At 29.5% G+C, this 22,452-nt stretch overlaps 1 protein-coding gene across 1 annotated transcript; it reads left to right on the forward strand.

Annotated features, from left to right (window-relative positions):
• Positions 1-4,136: 4,136 nt before the first annotated feature.
• Positions 4,137-4,641, forward strand: pen-2 (presenilin enhancer). Its single transcript, XM_065500491.1, has one exon. It carries the CDS (start codon positions 4,178-4,180, stop codon positions 4,481-4,483), a length of 306 nt encoding a protein of 101 aa, XP_065356563.1. The 5' UTR covers positions 4,137-4,177; the 3' UTR covers positions 4,484-4,641.
• Positions 4,642-22,452: the final 17,811 nt, after the last annotated feature.

Below are 22,452 nucleotides of genomic sequence, written 5' to 3' on the forward strand. Positions count from 1 at the left end.
CGTTCGGGCAAATTCATCATTCCGGCACATTTCAAAAAATCTGGTTAATGTTGTAGATGGCGGTTGATCAACTTATTGTAATACATTCTCCTCAGTAAAGTACACTCTTTGACCATTTGCCAGATGTACGGCTAAATAAACAACACTTGGATGTCTTTCATGAATGACAAATGAAAAAATGCGCAAATTGTTTTGTTACTGCTAACAGCGGCCATTTGAAATTGAATGATTTCATCGTTGGAATTCTTAGCACTAACTCATCCATAGTGGTCATGAACAATTTTTCTTTCTTTAAAAAGCTTTTGTGGAATATTGAGAACATTTAAAAAAAAATTAACCAAATCGGTCCTGGCGTTCTGCGATTTTGATATATCGAAAAAAGTGGGCGTGGTCAATTTTTGTTCTATTAAAAACTTAATTGGATTGGAATCGGTACAGCCGTATTCCGATTTTAGATAAATCAAAAAAGGTGGGTGTGGTAAATTTTTCTTTCAGTAAAAACATAAATTTGACTACTACGAACATTTAACAACAAAATTAGACATATCAGTACAGCCGATTTCCAATTTTAGATAAATCGTAAAAAGTGGACGTAAAATGCAATTTTCAATTTTTATTTCCGTAAAAATTGTCCAAATCGGTCCAGCTGTTCTCAACTGATGCAATTACCAACAAACGACATTTGATTTTTATTTATATAGAAGAGGATTATATATTTAAATAATATGAGTGATCACAGATCGAGCTCCTTTTCTTGATTAAACGCTTATTGGCCAATTTATTAGCGAATTTAGATATTTTGAGTTTTTATATAAAAAATCGATTTTTGGTCAGAAATATGAGTGATCACAGATCGAGCTCCTTTTCTTGATTAAACGCTTATTGGTCAAGTTATTATCGATTTAAGCTATTGTGAGTTTTTATATAAGTAATCGAATTTTGGTCTGAAATATGATTGATCACAGATGTATTTAATAAGTGGGCGTATTAGTGGACGTGGACAATTTTTATTTATGTAAATACTTTTGCGGACTATGTATTGCGAACATTAAAAAAAAATTAGTTAAATTCTGTGATTTTAGATATATCGAAAAAAAGAAATTGTTGTGGTCAATTTTTCTTTCAGTAAAAACTTAAATTGGATTACTATGATCATTTAAACAAAAAATTAGCTAAATCGATGTAACCGTTTTCCGATTTAAGATAAATCGAAAAAAGTGGGCGTAAAAGTGGGCGTGGTCAATTTTAAAAAAAAAAAATTCTAAATCGGTCCGGCCGTTCTCTACTGATGCAATTACCAACGAACGACATTTGATTTTTATTTATATAGAAGATAGATTTGTACTTTGAAGTATAATTTGGTGAAGGGTATATAAGATTCGGCACAGCCGATATAGCTCTCTTACTTGGTTATATAAAAAATGTTCAAGGCCGTATTCATAAACAAATTTTAAATTTAAACGTTTTAAAATCAAATTTTGTATGGAAATTTTGCTTTAAAACTATTTTTTTATGAATAAGGGGGTTATTTTGTAACTTTAGTTTATGTATTTTCAATAAAATTTTGAAAGATTTTTTATTTGTTTTAATTAAAAAAATAATTTATACATCAATTCTTAAATTTACAAAAAAGGCTAAAAACCATTTATTCGAATCGGGTTTTGATAGAAAAACCCGAAAACCGGTTTTAAAAATTATGCTTTTTCGAATTGTATTCGAAAACCGGATGTTTGTATATGTCGAAACAAACATTTTACATAAACAAATGTTATTAATTTGATATGTTTCTTTGTGATTATATTTTTTAAGGTTTTTGAACTAACACGATAATTTTAGGGACCTTTTTATCTTATGATCCTGCTCACCAAATACTGACACCAGGACAAAAAATTTTGAGAAAATGTAGTTGGGAACATCCACTTTTGTATGGACGAAAACAAATATCAAAGTACAGGACGTAAAATGATGCCCTCAATCAATTTTTGGATACATAAGTAGCTATTAGCAATAACTATTTGTGGCAAATTTCTTTACCCCGATTTTTATATATATTTGGATTATTTGTGTCAAATTATAAATTGATAACGATATTTATAAGAGATTTATGCGTAACTGGTTTTAGGAAGTGGATTTTATATGCTGGATATGGTCAAATATGGATAGATCCAAACAAAATATGGTTTTGTGATGTCTTTTTACATGCAACTTATTTTTACTGGATTTTGTATGGATACTACTATTCTATATTGTTACGTTTTAACCTTTTCATAACGTTTGTTTATTTCCTTCAAATAAACCGGATACTTTTGATTGCAAATAAAAGCCGTTCAGTAGTTTGAAAATTGTAACAACTCTTTATTTATTCAAAATGTACAACAACCACAGAATTAAATAGCCACTCAATGTTTTTTATACACGTTTATAAATTCTCAGAAATACAGACACAATTTATAATGTACACGAATTTACTTGAAAAACACAACAGACTTTAAGGCACTAAGTTGATGTTTATTCAAAAAGCGTCTCTGATAAACTCACTAACGACTGCAACCTCTGCCACTATTTATAACACTGCCATCTGCACTCTATATTGCTCTTTAACTGTCAAAGTTCGAATATTCTAGAGGCCCAACTATAATATGCATAAGCTAGCTTAAGGTAATGTCAAAACCGAACGAAAAGTCTGTCAAATGCTTAAGGAAATTCAAAGAAACTTTTAGGTGGCTATAATGTACTTACGTGCATTCAAAACTATTTAGCCCCATTTGAACATTTATGTGCAACTTGCAATTAAAAAAATACGTATTTCTTATTATTTTATCAAAATATATAAATTTTCTTCATCCTTTTCATTTATTTCTTTATTTTCTTTGTATAAACTAAATAAACAGCTGATTCCGTACGGAATGTGCGACCAGCTTCGCACTTTGCTTAAGCAAATAAAATTCGACGAAACTTGACGAAACTCTCTTAAGTACATTATAGTTTGTCACATATGTTTTATATGTATTCGCACATTTGCTTAAGCTGACTTAAGCTAGTGTATGCATATTATAGTTGTGCCTTAGATCATACGCCATCTGTGGTGTACTTTCAACAATGTTCTTTAACTGAATATTCGAATTCAAACAGCATTGCCAACTTACGATCAATGGTCAACTGAAAGCTTTTATTTAATAATGCCCACAGATATGTTACAGTTTGCTATTACAGCAATGTTATTTGAAAGCATTATGCTACTTTTAAATCAGCCCTTAAAATCGTTATATTTGAATTCAAGTACAATTTCGTAACAATATATACAATCGTATTATATTCCGGGAATAAATTTGTATGGGGACTGGGACCGATTCTTAATATTTCCAACAGAGTTTGTCCTTTCAAATAAATATTGATATAAAATTTAACACAAATTATTTTCAAGTATATATATATACATAATAACAATTGGTTTTTGTGACTACCGATCCATAATTATACATAGCACCTATGTAAGGACCACATCCGGAAAATACATTATCCAACAACAATCGTTACACTCTTACATGTTTTGCTTCTATTCTATTCAATAAAATCGTTCATTACTTTGGTTTCTAAATTTTCGCAAATCTTGACTCTAGCTATTTTTACAAACTATTTAAAAAACTTATTGTGGAAAAAAAATTACATAAAGAAATTATGTATTAAAAAAAAATTTAAATAATGGTAAAACATGATGCGTTTTCATATGTACATATTAGCGGTATTCACAATTTAGAGTACTTGGTCTAGTAAAAAAGCAGAAGAGCTATTTATTGACAATTTCTATTTTTAATGTATTTTGTTTTTAGTTTTTTGATATTGTGCTCTTTTACATTGTGAATACCGCTATTATTTTTTATTAGTTACTTACATTTTGCTTTAAATGTTTTATCTATTTTAAATTTAAAAGCCGTTAAAAACACGTTTTATTTACATACAATACACACATTACTTTACGTTACGTTAAACATAATTGAGCGTATTGCAACTTCTTGTACATCCACTTTTAAACAAAAACTATAGAATTGGCAACCCTAAGAAAACATATGTTTGTTTTCGATGTAATTTGTTGTTGCAGTCAAATGCAAAAATAAAAGAAGTAAAAAATAAAACAATTTTAATTGAATTATTAAATATAAAATAACTAGAAACAAACATGAATATTTCTAAAGCAACTGGAGAACAAAAACTACAACTGTGTCGCACATATTTTCGTGCAGGCTTTGCATTATTGCCGTTTCTGTGGGCGGTGAATTTTTGTTGGTTTTTCAAAGAAGCCTTCACCAGACAAACATATCCGGAGCAGTCACAAATTAAAAAATACGTCATCTACTCAGGCCTTGGAACGTTTGTGTGGACAGTGGCTTTAACGATTTGGATTATTATCTTCCAAACACAACGTGCCGAGTGGGGAGCAACTGCAGACTATATGAGTTTTATTATTCCACTGGGAAAACCTTAGACACGGACACTATTCCAATTTTTATACATACAACCTAGGAAATAAGTTATACGAAAAGAAGATTTAAGTGTTAAACAATAATGTTTTGGAACGATAAATGCAATTTAACATAAACAATGTAAAATTTGATAAATATACTGAAATTATGAATCATAAAATTATTAACAATTTTGTTTACATTGTTGTTGTTGGTTTTTAGTGTTGCTGTTTTGGGTACTTATTTGTTATATTGGTACTTTATGCTGAATGGGTATTTAATAGGGTATTCAATTAATCGGTTAATCGAGCAAATAATTAATCGAGGTTTAGATTTATTCGGTTAATTTAAAATTATTCGATTAATCGAATAATTTATATTTTCAGTTTAAATTGAAAATACAACGAATTTTGTGTACAAAAAACATAAAAAACAGCAAATAAGGTATTTGAGATCATTTTTATAAACATATCGCATATTTGCTGCAACAACATCATAACTCAAAATCCGTGTTTTATGAACTGACTAATACAAAATATACGCTGTTCTATAATCTTTCATATAGTTTCATCAGTTTTCAAAAAAGTCAATTATTTTTTGTGTGTGAGTGTTTTTTTGTTGTAAACATCAAAATTAAAATTCATGTTTTCTAGTATATTTAATAAGTGAAAATTTGGTTAAATACAGATTAGAAAGATATTAACATCTACTGTTTATATTTCTGAAATCGCATGATTTGTTGAAAATTTATTTAAGAAATAGTAAAATGTCATAAAATATTCAAAGACGTTTTTCTCGAAACGACTTTTTTGAATTATGACGTTGTTGCAGCAAATGAGCGATGTGTGAGTTTTTTAGGGTTTTAGTGAGATCTTCTGAAATAATCTTTCAAAAAATAATATAATTTAAACGATTTTTTTCTTTAGATTTAATAAAACTTTTCTTTGAAAAAAAACTCTCGCTGATTGTATATGTTGGAGAAATCAAAAGAATGATAAAGAATAATCCTTTTTGGATTGTTTTAGATTTTTATTAATTTAATAGTTTCGTTTAGTTATGATAAAAGACTCATTTCAAAAAAAAGTTTCGTCTATACATGTAAATACAAACAAAGTTTCAAATACATACAGTAGCCCAATAAAGTCTACATACAGGAATTCAAATTAAATTTCATTCGTTGAAAGCTGTATTTGTAAGTTAAAAGTAAAAAGTTAAAAAAATAAATTCACACCAAAAAAAATTAAAACAACATTACTTAAGTCGTGTTTAGCAACATTTTCTATCACGTCCAAAATTTCATCGTTATTAGAATTTTTGATTTATTCGTTTTTGTTGTTTTTTAATGGTCTGGTGTGAGATAAACAATTCATTTTTTCTTGTTCTTAATAACTGTTACTTTCTCTTTTATTTACATACAATAACATATTATTAGTAATTTTTAACAAATTATGGAATAAATTGATAAGTATGAAGTCTGAGTAACAGAAATAAGATTATTTTTTTTAATTTGTTATAAATCTTTTGATAAATTTTATATATTTAAGCGTTGATTTGCATCAAATGATTTTCGACAAGCTAACCTTTACGAACAAAATAAATTATAAATCACTCATCTAGATTAGTTGTGTTCAGCGTTGCCACTCATAAAATATTTTTCCTACCAAATTTCTAATTAAAAACTACCAAAACCTACCAAATTTATAATATTTGAGAAATGCTATATGGATTCGTTTCAAAATTAATAGTTAACTTAAAATTATATTATTGCTGCTATAAAATTACCCACACAGAGAAACCAAATTCGTGATGGCAACCGAATTTGTTGCCAATCGAATGATTCTACCTTAGTAACCGAATTTTACAGTTGTGGGTAAAAAATTTTAGAAGGAGTAACAAAAATTTGGTTATTTCAACCGAATTTCTTCTTTATTAACTGACTTTCTGTTGAAAGAACCGAAAAATTCTATGTGTGCAACCGAATCATTTGATTGGCAACAAATTCTACTACGTATCTGTTTCTCTGTGCAGAGGAAGAAAGTTATTTAATAACACTACAATCATAAATATATTAAAATCGTTCAGTTTTCGAGATTTTATTTTTGAGTCGATTTAACGATGTTCTTCCGTACGTCTGTCTGGCTGGTTGTCCATGTATTTCACATAGCCCCCATATAAATGTCCTCCAGAAATAAGACATTATCCGTCATAAATGCTTGATTTATATAGATATTAAATAACATTTTTACAAATAAATTACACCTAAAAATTCAATTCATAATTGACCATAGCTCCCATATAAGTCCCGCTTCCGAAAATTACTTAATCGAGCATAAAACTCCTAAAAGTGTTGGTATCCCGAAAAAATTCAACACAAATAAGTTTCACATAGAAATAAATTACGCGTCCTAATTTCCATAATTGGACATTTAAAGTGTCAGATGAAACTGAAATATTGAATAATAACACATATTATTAGAAAATAAAAGTTTTGAGAGCCCTTTGGCATTTTTTGAACTCAACACTACTAAATAAATACACATTTACCTGACTAAACTAAATATTTAAGAAAATGCTATCTTCATATTATAGAATATTATTTTGGCTTAACATAAGTAGTTTTTTCGTTATTATTTTAATTATTTTGTTTTTAAAAATACTTATGTATTCAGAAATATCGTAGCCTACCAAAATACGACAAATATCGGAACAAACCAACCAAACTACCAGAAGTCAATTTGTTAACTTGAAACTACCAATTTTGGTCCAATTGGACCAAAGCGGCAACGCTGGTTGTGTTTGTTTCTTTTCTGTTTCTCTCAACCCGTAACCTAAAATGTTCTCTAATAAATCACTCTCTTACTACGTTTATACGTAGCCTATTCGCAAATAAAAATTATTTGCAATTAACTAACTCTCTGTTTATATGTCACTTTGGTTACGGAAAATTTTTATTTTTTTAAATGCAAAAATTAAAGAATTAAAAATTCTTGTTTGTCTTACAATTCAATTAATGCAAAAACGCAATGAAATATTTAAAAAACGAAAGGAAAACTAAAAACGTTAAAAAATATGGCAATGTTTAAAATCTTATTTGCAAATAGCGTCGTTAATCAGGAATTGTTTTCGTGAGTTAGCTATTTGCTAACTCAAATTTTTCTAATTACAATATTTTTATTTGCGAATAAGCCTAGCGTATAAACGTAGTATCTCAGTGATATATCAGACAAAAATTATTTTTAAATGGCTGCGAATGAGAATTTACTATTGAAATGAAAGTGAAACCGTTATTTTCGGTCTCTGGTTATATGATCTAATTTTTGTTGTCTTATGTTTTTCCATGAACTGTTTTTGTTTTAATAACTATTATTTTAATAAATAAATCTTTTTTTCTTCTTTTATCTATGTGTTTCAATATTTTTCCATAAAAACCGGTTAACCGGTTATTATTAAAAAACCGAAACCGGTTTATATTAAATTGCAATTTTTCGAAAAAACCGAAAACCGGTTTCTGAAAAATTAGGCTTATGTTTTGAATTTTGACTTTCAACACTAAGGTGGGGCGGAGTCTCCAGAACCCAAATTGGGGTGTCTTTAGTTTACGAAATATTCACCATTGAAAATTGAAATTTTATGTTTTCTACTTACCTTGGTCTGTATTTTTGCAAATTACGGATCCGCATCTCTCCCGATTTATTTAGTTATAGTAGTAAGTAAATTTAGTTATAGTAGTATGTTTTGTAACTCTCGTCTTGTAGATTCTACATATGTACAAATCTTTCAAATCGGATAGAGAACAAAAATTTGGCATCATTTTTAATTTTTCATATACCCGAGACACCCCAATTTGGGACCTTGAGGCTCCGTCCCACCTTAATGTTGAAAGTCTGAATTTAAAACTTAAGCTCAGTAACAACTCCTCTATAGCCGTGAAAAATTTTATTAAAATCGGATTATCGGTTTAGAACTTACAAATTTATTTGCACCTTTTTTATTTTTCATTTCCCCCATTGTAACACAAAAGATCGGTTTTAGGTTCTCGCACAACCACAATATGAGATTTTGTAACCATTCTCGGGTGAAGTTTATTGTTAATTTTCTCCATTTGCAAAAATTCATCTTTTTTGCCTTTCTTTCCTTTTAAAAAAGCCCAAACATAGTCAAGTTTCTTAAAGGCTCAATAAAATGTTAGCATATTTAAACAAAAATTTCCAAAGGCCAATTCTACAGCTTTTGTTATATTTTCTGCGTTGTCTGTTACTACTGCGGTAACTTTATCTTTTGGAAAATCCCATTCATTGCATAGCTTGGTAATAACAGTTGATATACATACACTTGGCCGCATAAGTTTACGTACAAGAACGAAAATTAAAAGTATACTCTAATTTTGGATATAAAAATAAACGTTACTCATTTGAAATTTTTTATATAAAACTCTTAAATATTTAAGAACACAACTGCATTGTAAAATGCATATTTAAGAATCAACAAAACTTACTTGTATAAGAATTCAATTCATAAACAAATTCAATTCCGCATGTAGGCAAAAGTTTGCGTACATAAAAAAAAAATAAAATATTACTGATTTTTATAAATTAAACTGTATTTTAATAATTATTTGGATAACCCCGACGATCAAGAACATCATGAAGGCGTTTTGTTATTGATGAAACCAGTTTTTCGGTGTATTTGGAACTAATATTTCTCCCTTCCTCAGTTAATACTGTTTGAAGTATTTCCTTTAATGTTATTACATGGTTTCGTATTTTTCACTCCAGCAAATCCCATAAATGTTCTATGGAATTTAGTTCTGGTGACTGCGGAGGAGTTTTCAATTGTTTTTGTTTTATTAAATAACTACCAAAGCCTTGTGTTGTGTGTAGTATGCTTTGGGTCGTTGTCTTGCAGGAATATATAATCATCTTCAATGCCCAATTTGCTAACACTTTCGGTAAGATTTTTCATTAGAATGTCTAAATAGACCTTATGATCCATTGTCGATGGAATAAATTCTAAATTTCCCACACCTTCACTCGTCATGTACCCCCGTACCATCACTGCACCACCACCATGCTTAACTGTTGGTTTTAAATGTTTGGGACTAAGCACTGTACAAGGCTTTCTTCAAACAAACTGACGGTCTTTTATGCCAAAGATGCAGTACTTGCATTAATCCGTGAACATAACATTTTTCCAGAACTGTGGAGGCATATTTATGTGTTCTTTAGTGAATGCAATTCGTTTTTGTCTATTAAGTATCAAAACTGGCAGCTTTTTCCGTGCTACATGGCTTCTATAGTTGGCCTTTTTCAAAATTCTGAGCACAGTGTCTTTGGACACATGTTTATTAAATTGTGAATTTAAGTTTTCAGCCATTTTCGATATAGTAAATCTGGGGGTTTCCTTCACAGATTGCATTATAAACCTTTTTTCGAGTTCAGTTAATTTTGGTGGACGACCAGAACGAGGCTTTGAGACAAAAATTCCAGTCTTTTTAAAATTGTTTATCACTCTCTGGATGGAGGAGTGAGTACGTTCAACTACTTGATCAATTTCGTGCAAAGTTTTCCCTTGTTTCCGTAAATGTATAATAATTTCACGTTCAGCTACATTAATTAATTTTCTGTTTGCCATTTCTTGAAATTAATCCAATTTGAAACAAAAAAAATTCAAAAATCACTTTTATGATGAGTTTGAAACATAAACTGCAGTATTGTAGTATCACACAATAACAAAAACAGTTACAAATTACCTTTACTTTTTATGTACGCATACTTTTGCATACACGAAAAGTTAGCATACCATTGTTTTTAAGCTGTCAATTATTACCAAACTTTGCAAATGTAAAAAGAAAATACCTATCGTAATTTTCAAATGTTTATCTATACATAAAAACAAACCAATTTCAAATGATTACCGTTGTTACTTACGACTAAAATAGCCTGTTAAAATATATAAAGTAGTTTGTAGGCAAACTTATGCGGCCAAGTGTATATAGATACTGTTCAAGGCGAATTTATACGTGGAGTCAGTCAAACAGCTGATAATTGTTTTTTCGATTTTTGGTTCTAACAATTGTCAAAGCTTGTTTTTATATTTAAATATCTACATATTCTAAGCTTATTAACAAAATATTTATTTTTTACATAAATAAGTAAATCCCTCATTATTCAATTATCTACACTATATTAAGTTTTAATACTTATTTGTTTAATTTTTCATTTTAGTTTTTTGACATTTGTTAAGACCAATTGTTGTTTTTGTAGAACTACACAGAGAAAACTGATGCGTGATAGCAACCGAATTTGTTGCCAATCGAATGATTCGGTTGCACACATAGAATTTTTCAGTTCTAACAACAGAAAGTCAATTGCTAAAGAAGAATTTCAGTTGAGGCAACCAAACTTTAGTTTCCCCTTCCAAAATATTGTAGCCACAACTGTAAAATTCGGTCACTAAGATAGAATCATTCGATTGGCAACAAATTCGGTTGCTATCACGAATCTGTTTTCTCTGTGTACCACCACCTTGTATGAATTCGCCTTGGATACTGTTATAAGTAGTATATTTATGGCGGTTCGAGCGCAGTTTTAATTATAGAAAATCTGTTGTCATTTGCAGTGTTGCCATTTGTAGAGATTTTCCTATTTTTTAATCTTTATGTATTTTCTGGTCGATCTGGTTCAATGCAATACATTTTTTTTATTTATGTACACACGAAATGTCCATTCAGTTGGTTTTGTAAAACTCCTACTGTTTTTATGATTTTTTATGATGGTTTGAATTTGTTTTTGATATTTTTTCCTCCAGAGTCCATATAAATATTGCATTAGTTATGAAATTATAATAGATTTTGATCATATGAAATACGGATATTACTTTTGTAGCGATTCTGATTTGTTAGTATGTATGAATGAATCTTGCATGAGCTAGCGAAATGGAGCAGCAAATGAGAGACAGAATAAATCAGATTTACTAACGATTTTCGGCCGAGACAATGGCGAAAGTAGACTGGAAGGTTGTCTGATCTAAATTAAGAAACAGCTACATATAATAAAGCCAAAGGTTGGGAGGAGTCAACCGGAGCTGACACCATGTACGACGAAACCATTAAAGGTATAATAAACACATGTATGTATTTATATACTTTGTAAAATAAACAACAGGTTTTTATTTAATAATTCTATAAAAATCAAAGTCAATATTGATTAATTAGTTAGTTACTCTCACGAACGATGAATTATTACTTCTATTTTACCCAAAGCATCACATAGTAGGTATTGCTGTTATCAGAAGATTAAGCAACTCATTTAATTGAGCTCTTGTTGTCCATTTCACTGCCAAGCATTTAATGGTGTTGTGATGATTTGGCAAATCAGATCGTAAATGGGCAATTACTGATACTGATGGAGGAATTTGTTGGTAGTGTTGCTGTAGAAAATCTTGTGTGGACAGTATTAGTTACGAACCGAGTAGCCTGGCGAGGTTTCCAACTAGCTCGGGCATGTTTTGACCGTTCCAAACCTACTCACCATCCGCGTATCCGCACATTAAACAAAAACGGTACAACTACATTAAACAAAACTGACACTACACTGACTGACTGACAAACTAAAACACACGAAAAATTATCAGATACAAGCTGTTTGTGTCTCTAGCTGATAAATAAATTCTATTGATAGATAAATTCATTGAAATTTATTGTTAGGGGATAAGCTAGTTGCTATGAGCATTTCACTGCTTGCTTAGGCCAGATCATCAGGATCATCACCCTTTCCCATTTTTTTACTCCCGAATGTGAACATAATCGCATTTTCCAATTCTTAATGTTTGGACAGCTTTCATACATTCTAAACAAAAACAAAGTAAAGAAACGTTCCTGCCACAAAAACTGTATATGGCTTAAGGCGCTTCTCTATTTTCTTGTTCAGACAATTTTCATAGAATATAAGTTATTAGAAATAAAACTACTTATCGGTTTGAGTCATTTTTTTAATTCAAATTTATTACATGTAATAAAAATAAATACAATATCAGCATTTAATATTTTACTTGGTAAATTAGATTTATTTAAAATATTTTTGTACTACAATTTCAAAACAGCAGACATATGTACATATGTAGTGTCAGCAGTTTGGTATTAATTACATATTGATAAAATTAATGGCCCATAATCATAGTCAAACACTAAAGTCGGTTCTTTTTAAAAACAACTTAAAAATAAAATCCAGCTTTTTATTAATTTGCAACCACAGTCAAAATTAAAGTATGTTTTAAATTGAACCGACTTTAACTGGGTGCCACCGCAAATGTAGAAAATGTGTTCATACAATATACAACAAAAAACAGACAAGTGGCAACGTTGAACAGCTGATATACAAAATTACAAAAAAATCTAAAAAACGTAAATAATAAAAGTAACCGGGACATCTAAACAAAGAAAGTTGTTTGTTGTGGAAAAATGGAAAAGATAATTTTATTGTTAACTGTTCAATAATTTCAAAATCTCTACCAATATCTTGTAACTTAAAAATTTTTTACTTTGTGACGAACTTTTTTACTCGGCGAAGAACAGCAGATGCTGTTGTTAAACGAGTTAAAAACAACTTCAGCTAGTTTTATATTTAGAGTCGACTTCAGCGTCAGAAGTTTACTTTAACTTGTCTATGATGATAAGCGTAGTTAGACTATTATTCTGGGGTGGGCAAGTGCCCATTTACGCAAAAACCTTCAGAAAAATGATGATACCCGCAAATCAAATTTTTTAAATTAACTCTAATATATATATTACGCCTTTGTACAAATAATTTTATAAATAAAGAATTGAATTGAAAAAAAACTGCTAAATTTGAAAATCTTTCCTGAAGCATTGCACTACGTAACCATTGTTTTATTCTACGCATAGCTGAGAAACTTATTTCGCAACTAGCAGAACTAATAGTAATGCCTCTATGATAAGAATGTTTGCGCTGATGATATGTGTGAATACGAATCCACAATAACTAAGTTTAGCCTGTCGGATAAACAATGAACCAAAATGGCTTGCGGATTTTACTCCTTTATTTTAGCTTGTAAAAACCAAACATTACATGTGCTTCGTTGTACGATTGGCATTGGAATATTTTTTTAGCTTTTTGGGTTCCAAAAACCCCATACACAGGAATCTCTTAACGGAACAATCTACAAATCCAAAAAAATCTTTCTGCGACTTTCCATATTTTTATCTGTGGTGGGCAGATGCGAGTCTGGGGTGGTTTTGCCCACCTCAGCACCCCCCTATCTACGCCAATGTCTATGATAGACCTAAAGTCCACTCTTAAGTAAAGTCGAGTTTAATTCTCTTAAAATGTACTTTATTTTTGACTATGATTATGGGCCACTGTATCTTGTATCATGCTACTGAATTAGTACCTTTAAAACGTCAGAAATCTATACACAAAAGTTTTGAAGATATTAGTTGTGTTCGAGTACTTGATAATTTATACAAATTATTACTGGAAGTTACTAGGGTATTCAATCGATTAACCGTTAATCGTTTAACCGATTAATTTTGGACGGTTAACTGTTCGAATAATTTGAAATTGCCGATTTTCAAATAACAAATAAACCGATTAATTTGTGTCGATTAACCGAAATTCCTTTTTTTTGTACTTTAAAAAAATTGTTTGCATTTATTTTTCCGTTTCAATTCAAATACAAATTTCAAATTTAAATTAGATATTTTTGAACATCCAATAAACATGATTAGTGAGTATGTATAACAACTGACATATTTAATTTACATGCCTTTGAAACTTTGTATTTACATGTATAGACGAAACTTTTTTTGAAATGAGTCTTTCATCATAACTATACGAAACTATTAAATTGATCAAAATCTACAACAATCCGAAAGGGAATATTCTTTATCATGCTTTTGGGAATATTCTTTATTTTATTAAATCTTCAACACATACAATCAGCGAGAGAGGTTTTTTCCAAGAAAAATTTTATTAAATCTAAAGAAAAAAATCGTTTAAATTATATTCTTTTTATAAAATATTATTTCAGAAGATCTCACTAAAACCCTAAAAAACTCACACATCGCTCATTTGCTGCAACAACGTCATAATTCAAAAAAGTAGTTTCGAGAAAAACGTCTTTGAATATTTTATGACATTTTACTATTTCTTAAATAAATTTTCAACAAATCATACGATTTCAGAAATATAAATAGTATATGTTAATACCTTTCTAATCTGTATTTAACCCAAATTTTTACTTATCAAATATACGAGAAAACATGAATTTTAATTTTGATGTTTACAACAAAAAAATACTCTCACACAAAAAATAATTGATTTATTTGAAAACTGATGAAACTATATAAAAGATTATAGAATCGCATATTTTGTATTACTCAGTTCATAAAACACGGATTTTGAGATATGACGTTGCAGCAAATAGGCGATATGTTTACAAAAATGATCTCAAATACCTTATTTGCCGTTTTTTATGTTTTTGTACAAAAAATTAGTTGTTGTATTTTCAATTTAAAATGAAAATAGAAATTATTCGGTTAATCGAATAATTTTAAATTAACCGATTATTAACCGAATAAATCTAAACCTCGATTAATTATTTGCTCGATTAACCGATTAAACCAGAAACCCGATTAATTGAATACCCTAGAAGTTACGGGATTGCGTTCGTTTACTTTTAAAAACTTGTAACGAGAGAGCAAGAGAATGTTAAAAGTGACAGTTCGTTGATAGAGAACTTGATATTAACATAAAAAATATGTTTAAAACATATTGTTGCAAATGTAAACAAAACAAACGTTTTAAATTGATTTATAATAAAATAAAAGACCACAAATTCCTTAGTGGTCCAGATTTATTCATAATGGTTGCGTAATGTGTGAGGAAATGAAATTTGGGTATCAATTTTATTTTTAAATAGTACTTGATAATTGTTGTTTAAATTTTCAGCTTTAATTTTTATACCCTTCAGCTTCGTGAGAAGGGTATATATAAGTTTGTCATTCCGTTTGTAATTTCTACATTTTTCATTTCCGACCCTATAAAGTATATATATTCTGGATCCTTATAGATAGCGGAGTCGATTAAGCCATGTCCGTCTGTCTGTCTGTTGAAATCAATTTTCTGAAGGCCCCAGATATCTCCGGGATCCAAATCTTCAACAATTCTGTCAGACATACTTTCGAGAATTTAAAATCAGCAAAATCCGTCCATAAATAACGGAGATATGAGCAAAAATCCGAGACAACCTCTGAAAATTTCATCAAAAAACACAATGTATTGCATGCTTTGACAAAAAAGCAACAAAACGTATGTTTTTGGATGTGCATGCTTTGCGTATTTTGTTTTTCTTTTGTGTTTTGTTTCTTTTGGCGTTGTTGTTGTTTTTTATACAACTAAACGTTTGTTTGGTTGGGTGTTGGTTTTTTTGACAAAACAGCAACAAATCGTATGTTTGGATGTGCATGCTTTGCGTATTTTTTTTATTTTTTTTGGCGTTGTTGCTTTTTATACAATTAAACGTATGTTTGGATGGGTGTTGGTTTCATTGGCTTGCGTATTTTGTTTTTGTTTTTTCTTTTGGTGTTTTGTTTCGTTTGGCGTTGTTGTTGTTTTTTGTGTTCTTGATAAATTTAGGATGCTGTACGCTGAAAGTGGGCAATGTACATACATATATACTAATTATAAAAAATAATAATGCATCCACAACAAAGGTGAAGGGTATATAAGATTCGGCATAGCCGAATATAGCACTCTTACTTGTTATTTGATGTATTAGTGAATTTGTTATTTCAAAGCACAGAATATCATCAATTAAATGAAAAAATTCTAGTAGAAAACTCCAAATTTCGCCCCCAAATAGGAATAAACTCTCCAATTAATAGAGGGACATAATGATAGCATTTGCTTAGCAGACATTTTAAGTCTGTGCTTTTTTAGCTCGTTAATGCTAATACCATATTTTTCATTTCCTTTATCATGTTTGCTGTAACTTGGCATTTTTAGAAGATTATTCAACACATCTAAGGTAAAATATTTCTTTCCTTGAATATATAATAATAAGGACATAAAATATAGTGGCATATTTCTTCAAAAATGTCGTGCATCACATCCACTGTATAATTTTCTGTGCAATGAAAATATGGTATTATATCAAACACACAGTTGCTGCTTATTCCCGTTTCAGTACCTAATTGACGTTCAATTGCCTGCCGATAATTAATTCTATTTCTTAATAGTGACCATTCTTCTTTATTGCATTTCTGGGCGTCATATTTCTTCATTAACCTTCGCTTTACCAAAGATTTTTTATGTACATGGTTTACCAATACCCACCCGGGTGACACTACACTTCTATAAATATATGCGACGAACGAAATTTTAAAAAATTTAAAAAACCTTATAACAAGTTTAAAATGGTTCTATTAAATTCTATAGAACTCTAGAATTTGTTCAGTGAGTACAAATTTCATTTAAATCGAAACAAAATTAAAAAAAATATTAAACCAATAAAATCGATATGGTCACCCGGGTGGGTATTGGTAAAGCGAAGGTTAAGCAAAACCTGCAGTAGTAATTTGAGGCTTAAGTTTTGCTAAATCCAAGTGTACAATTTAATCCCAAATTATCACCAAGCAATACTCCCATTACAAAGTGAACCCTTTTAATACCTTCTTTAGTCTGCCATCTGTGTTTACCATTATCGTCAGTCAGTATTGAATGTTATATCAAAATTCTTAAAAGCGTACTATTCCTATATATATATATATATTATTTCAATAATAGGACCAACTCCACTCGCTGAAAAGCAAGTCCACACCATTTACAATAACGTGGATGTAATCGCTTTCCCTACGAATGTGGCTTACTCGTCGCTAAATAAATCTGTTTTCAGTTTTGCCACATTCCAGTTGGCGTAAGCTTTTAAAAATCCAACCTAAAATTTCATAAAAGTAATACGTTGCAATAATTTAGGCAAATCACTTTTTTAAATGTTTCTTTGTCAGTATGGGTTTCTTAGACGACATGAAGCTTCTCAAGTTGTTTTCTCACAGTTCTGAAACAAATATTGAGATTAAGGCCACTCACAACATCGTTGGAATAACTTTTATTTAGTTCGATTGCAATCATATTTTCTTCAAATATTCTATATGAATGAAATTCTGGCCTTGCAGTGAGAGCTCGAGCTCCAAGTCTTTCACCAACATTTTACCATTTACTAACTATTTTAATGATTTTACGTTTATCTACGTTTTCCATTGTTTTACCATAAAACGCACTGTTTAATAATTTAAAGAATTATTTTTCAAAAGAGGTTTTTGCATTTGTCCTATGGAAATTATTCAATGAAATATACTTCTTTAGTCAATTGGATTGGTTGAACATGAGCTCTTCTTTAGAAAATACTGTTATATACAAGATTTTGTATGGAAAATACTATTATATAAAAGATTTTCTACAGCAAATGCTATTATATTGAAGATTTTCTTTATAAAATACTGCTAAACATAAGATTTTCTATAGAAAATACTATTTTATATTTTTTTACATAAAATACTGAAAATTGTTTGAAAATATAAAATCAAGCAAACGAAAAAAAAACGATCGTGTAAACTTTTTCTTCCCTGCATAACAAATTGCGCTCTTGCTATGTTAGAGCTTTAAAAAGACACAATAATATGATACTGTTCAAAATTGAGTCGTAAAATTTGATCGTGTAAAGGCAGCTTTAATGATATAAAACATAACTGTATTACCATGGAATCCACATTTTAACACTTGTATTATGACAATTATATACAAGGCGAATTCATTAAAAGGTGCTATTCTGTTGATTATTTTTCTATATTTGCGTATAAGTTTGAGCTGTAAAGTTCACTAGTGTTTGTTGCGGCGAATACTACACCAAAAGTACAAAAAACAGGCAGACTTTGACAATTTAAACCACATAAACAAAAACAAATTGCATGTTGTTTTTGTTGTTTTTCTTGTATTTATTGCAGAACTGTAGTGCGATTCACTAACTTTTATAACGATAATCGTATCGCTAAAATAAATATAACGAAAATTTATCGAATTTGCTATTCAGTAACATTTTCAACGACATTCGCTGTCGATTGAAGTCAGCTGTTACTTAAAGCAGTTTTTTTTTTCGTTTTGTTAGCGACAATAATTTAAATTGTGTTTATTTAATCGATAAAGTGTATTTGCAATTTTTTCTTGGTCATCTTCATCTTTTGTAGCTGGAACTATCGTAAAAATAATGGAAACACAATTTTGTTTACTTAACTTATTAATATTTACAATAAAATATAAAATAATAAGCTGAAAAATAGGGGAATTTGAAGATTATACTACTAATTATTCACCTGGAAGAAGTACTTATTTTTGTTCGCGATGTCCCAAAAGTAATCCTTTACATTTTGGAAGGAAATAAGTTGTTTTGCTAGTAGAATTATTTATAAAATTATGTATTTACTAAAAAAAATAAATAAAAAAAGTAAGTCGCAGCCAAGTGTCGAACCAACAACCTTCCGATTGCTAGTCAACGTTGTACTCACTACACCACTGGTTAATTATTTCATTGTGTGTCAAATGATGGTTTTCTACTTTTCGCTTATTTTGATATTTTGTAGACAGAGATGTCATATCTTAAACAATCGTTAAAAATAAATTATTGAATCACACTATCGTTACTGCAAGCAATTATTTATGTCGATAAACATTACGATTGTCGGTTCGTTAAAATTTAGTGAATCGCACTACTGACTTCAACTCATAACGACTTCTCCTTATAATAAAAAAAAATCCCCAATATTTGAACAAACCAAATCATAAAAACCTCTAGGTACTAACTGCGCCAAAGGCAGCATTGATCTGTCGAGAACGGGTGCATTTACAGTGCACTCGCTAACCGATTGTATCAATCTCATTTTTTGTCCAGCTTATATTGATTAACTAATCGTGAACAATCCTACGTACCACATAGCGTAACGCGTAGAGAGCAAACTTTAAAACCAAGACTTTACGGTATCGAATCCCGATATCAGCAAGAAAATAATTTATTTTTATATACATAGAATAACAAATTAACACAAATTCCTATCAATGGAACAACGACAAGAAAGAAACTATATGGACATCGATGCTAATGATGATGATGAGCTGCTTTTGCTTCCAATTGAAATGGAAGTTTTGATGATACGATATCAATTTTTAAATTGTGCTAAAGTGTTTATAGAAATGCACTGTCTGTCGTCTGCCATATGTATTTACCATTATCGTCAGTCATAAGAATAAAAAGGCAAAACTGAAATTTTCTAAAACGTTAAAAGATTTGGTTTGTTATTTAAAAGTATAATATAGTTCTAACAAAACTGTAAAATACAAACAGTAACGTTATTTTCAATTACTATAAGAATATACCTATTTCAAAATCTAAAATGTTGCCAATGGAAATAGATGCTTCAGATGAATGTCAAGCAATGCATATTGATTATGATTATGAACAAAATTATTCAATTGCTACGGATTTTGATCATCGTAAAGTGGCTGTTGATCATCGTACAGTGGATGTTTCAATACTTATGGAGGTTGATTATGAACAAAATTATCCAATTGCAACGGATGTTGATCATCGTAGAGTGGCTGTTGATCATCGTACAGTGGATGTTTCAATACCTATGGAGGTTGATTATGAACAAAATCATACAATTCCAATGGAGGTTGATCATCGTAGAGTGGATGTTTTAATACCTGTGAAGGTTGATCCCCCGTTACTGGATCGTGCTCAACGGAATGAAAATCAAAATGAATACCATTTATCAAATGTTCGCACATTGTTTAAAATATTAATTTATAATAATAATAATAAAGTTAACATTTTGTTTTAAAAATTAAAGAAAGCAATTGTTTTAATTCCTTTATAAATAAAATAATAAATATATATATATAAGAATAAAAAGGCAAAACTGAAATTTTCTAAAACGTTAAAAGATTTGGTTTGTTATTTAAAAGTATAATATAGTTCTAACAAAACTGTAAAATACAAACAGTAACGTTATTTTCAATTACTATAAGAATATACCTATTTCAAAATCTAAAATGTTGCCAATGGAAATAGACGCTTCAGATGAATGTCAAGCAATGCATATTGATTATGATTATGAACAAAAATATTCAATTGCTACGGATTTGGATCATCGTAAAGTGGCTGTTGATCATCGTACAGTAGATGTTTCAATACCTATGGAGGTTGATTATGAACAAAATTATCCAATTGCAACGGATGTTGATCATCGTAGAGTGGCTGTTGATCATCGTACAGTGGATGTTTCAATACCTATGGAGGTTGATTATGAACAAAATTATCCAATTCCAATGGAGGTTGATCATCGTACAGTGGATGTTTTAATACCTGTGCAGGTTGATCCCCAGTTACTGGATCGTGCTCAACTGAATGAAAATCAAAATGAATACCAGTTATCAAATGTTCGCACATTGTTTAAAATATTAATTTATAATAATAATCAAGTTAACATTTTGTTTTAAAAATTAAAGAAAGCAATTGTTTTAATTCATTTATAAATAAAATAATAAAGAAAATTTTGTTTTAAAAATTAAAGAAAGCAATTGTTTTAATTCATTTATAAATAAAATAATAAATATATATAAGAATAAAATTGCAAAACTGAAATTTTCTAAAGCGTTAAAAGATTTGGTTTGTTATTTAAAAGTATAATATAGTTCTAACAAAACTGTACGAACAGTAACGTGATTTGCAATTACTATAAGAATATACCTATTTCAAAATCTAAAATGTTGCCAATGGAAATAGATGCTTCAGATGAATGTCAGGCAATGCAAATTAATGATGAATATGAACAAAATTATCCAATTGCAACGGATGTTGATCATCGTAGAGTGGCTGTTGATCATCGTACAGTGGATGTTTCAATACCTATGGAGGTTGATTATGAACAAAATTATACAATTCCAATGGAGGTTGATCATCGTACAGTGGATGTTTTAATACCTGTGAAGGTTGATCCCCAGTTACTGGATCGTGCTCAACGGAATGAAAATCAAAATGAATACCAGTTATCAAATGTTCGCACATTGTTTAAAATATTAATTTATAATAATAAAGTTAACATTTTGTTTTAAAAATTAAAGAAAGCAATTGTTTTAATTCATTTATAAATAAAATAATAAATATATATATATAAGAATAAAAAGGCAAAACTGAAATTTTCTAAAACGTTAAAAGATTTGGTTTGTTATTTAAAAGTATAATATAGTTCTAACAAAACTGTAAAATACAAACAGTAACGTTATTTTCAATTACTATAAGAATATACCTATTTCAAAATCTAAAATGTTGCCAATGGAAATAGATGCTTCAGATGAATGTCAAGCAATGCATATTGATGATGAATATGAACAAAATTATCCAATTGCAACGGATGTTGATCATCGTAGAGTGGCTGTTGATCATCGTACAGTGGATGTTTCAATACCTATGGAGGTTGATTACGAACAAAATTATGCAATTCCAATGGAGGTTGATCATCGTAGAGTGGCTGTTGATCATCGTACAGTGGATGTTTCAATACCTATGGAGGTTGATTATGAACAAAATCATACAATTCCAATGGAGGTTGATCATCGTACAGTGGATGTTTTAATACCTGTGAAGGTTGATCCCCAGTTACTGGATCGTGCTCAACTGAATGAAAATCAAAATGAATACCAGTTATCAAATGTTCGCACATTGTTTAAAATATTAATTTATAATAATAATCAAGTTAACATTTTGTTTTAAAAATTAAAGAAAGCAATTGTTTTAATTCATTTATAAATAAAATAATAAAGAATATTAAATTATGGCTGTTAAGATGGCGCCAAAATTGTAGTCGGACATTTGGAATTCACTCCTCCTTAGCAGTCGATTGTATAGTTTTATACTTAGTTTA

This window comes from Calliphora vicina, chromosome 2 (genome assembly GCF_958450345.1).
Source record: "Calliphora vicina chromosome 2, idCalVici1.1, whole genome shotgun sequence".
Taxonomy (NCBI): domain Eukaryota; kingdom Metazoa; phylum Arthropoda; class Insecta; order Diptera; family Calliphoridae; genus Calliphora; species Calliphora vicina.

Excerpts from the sequence above, each read along its gene's own strand:
- pen-2 (XM_065500491.1), top strand. The coding sequence starts at position 4,178 with ATGAATATTTCTAAAGCAACTGGAGAACAAAAACTACAACTGTGTCGC.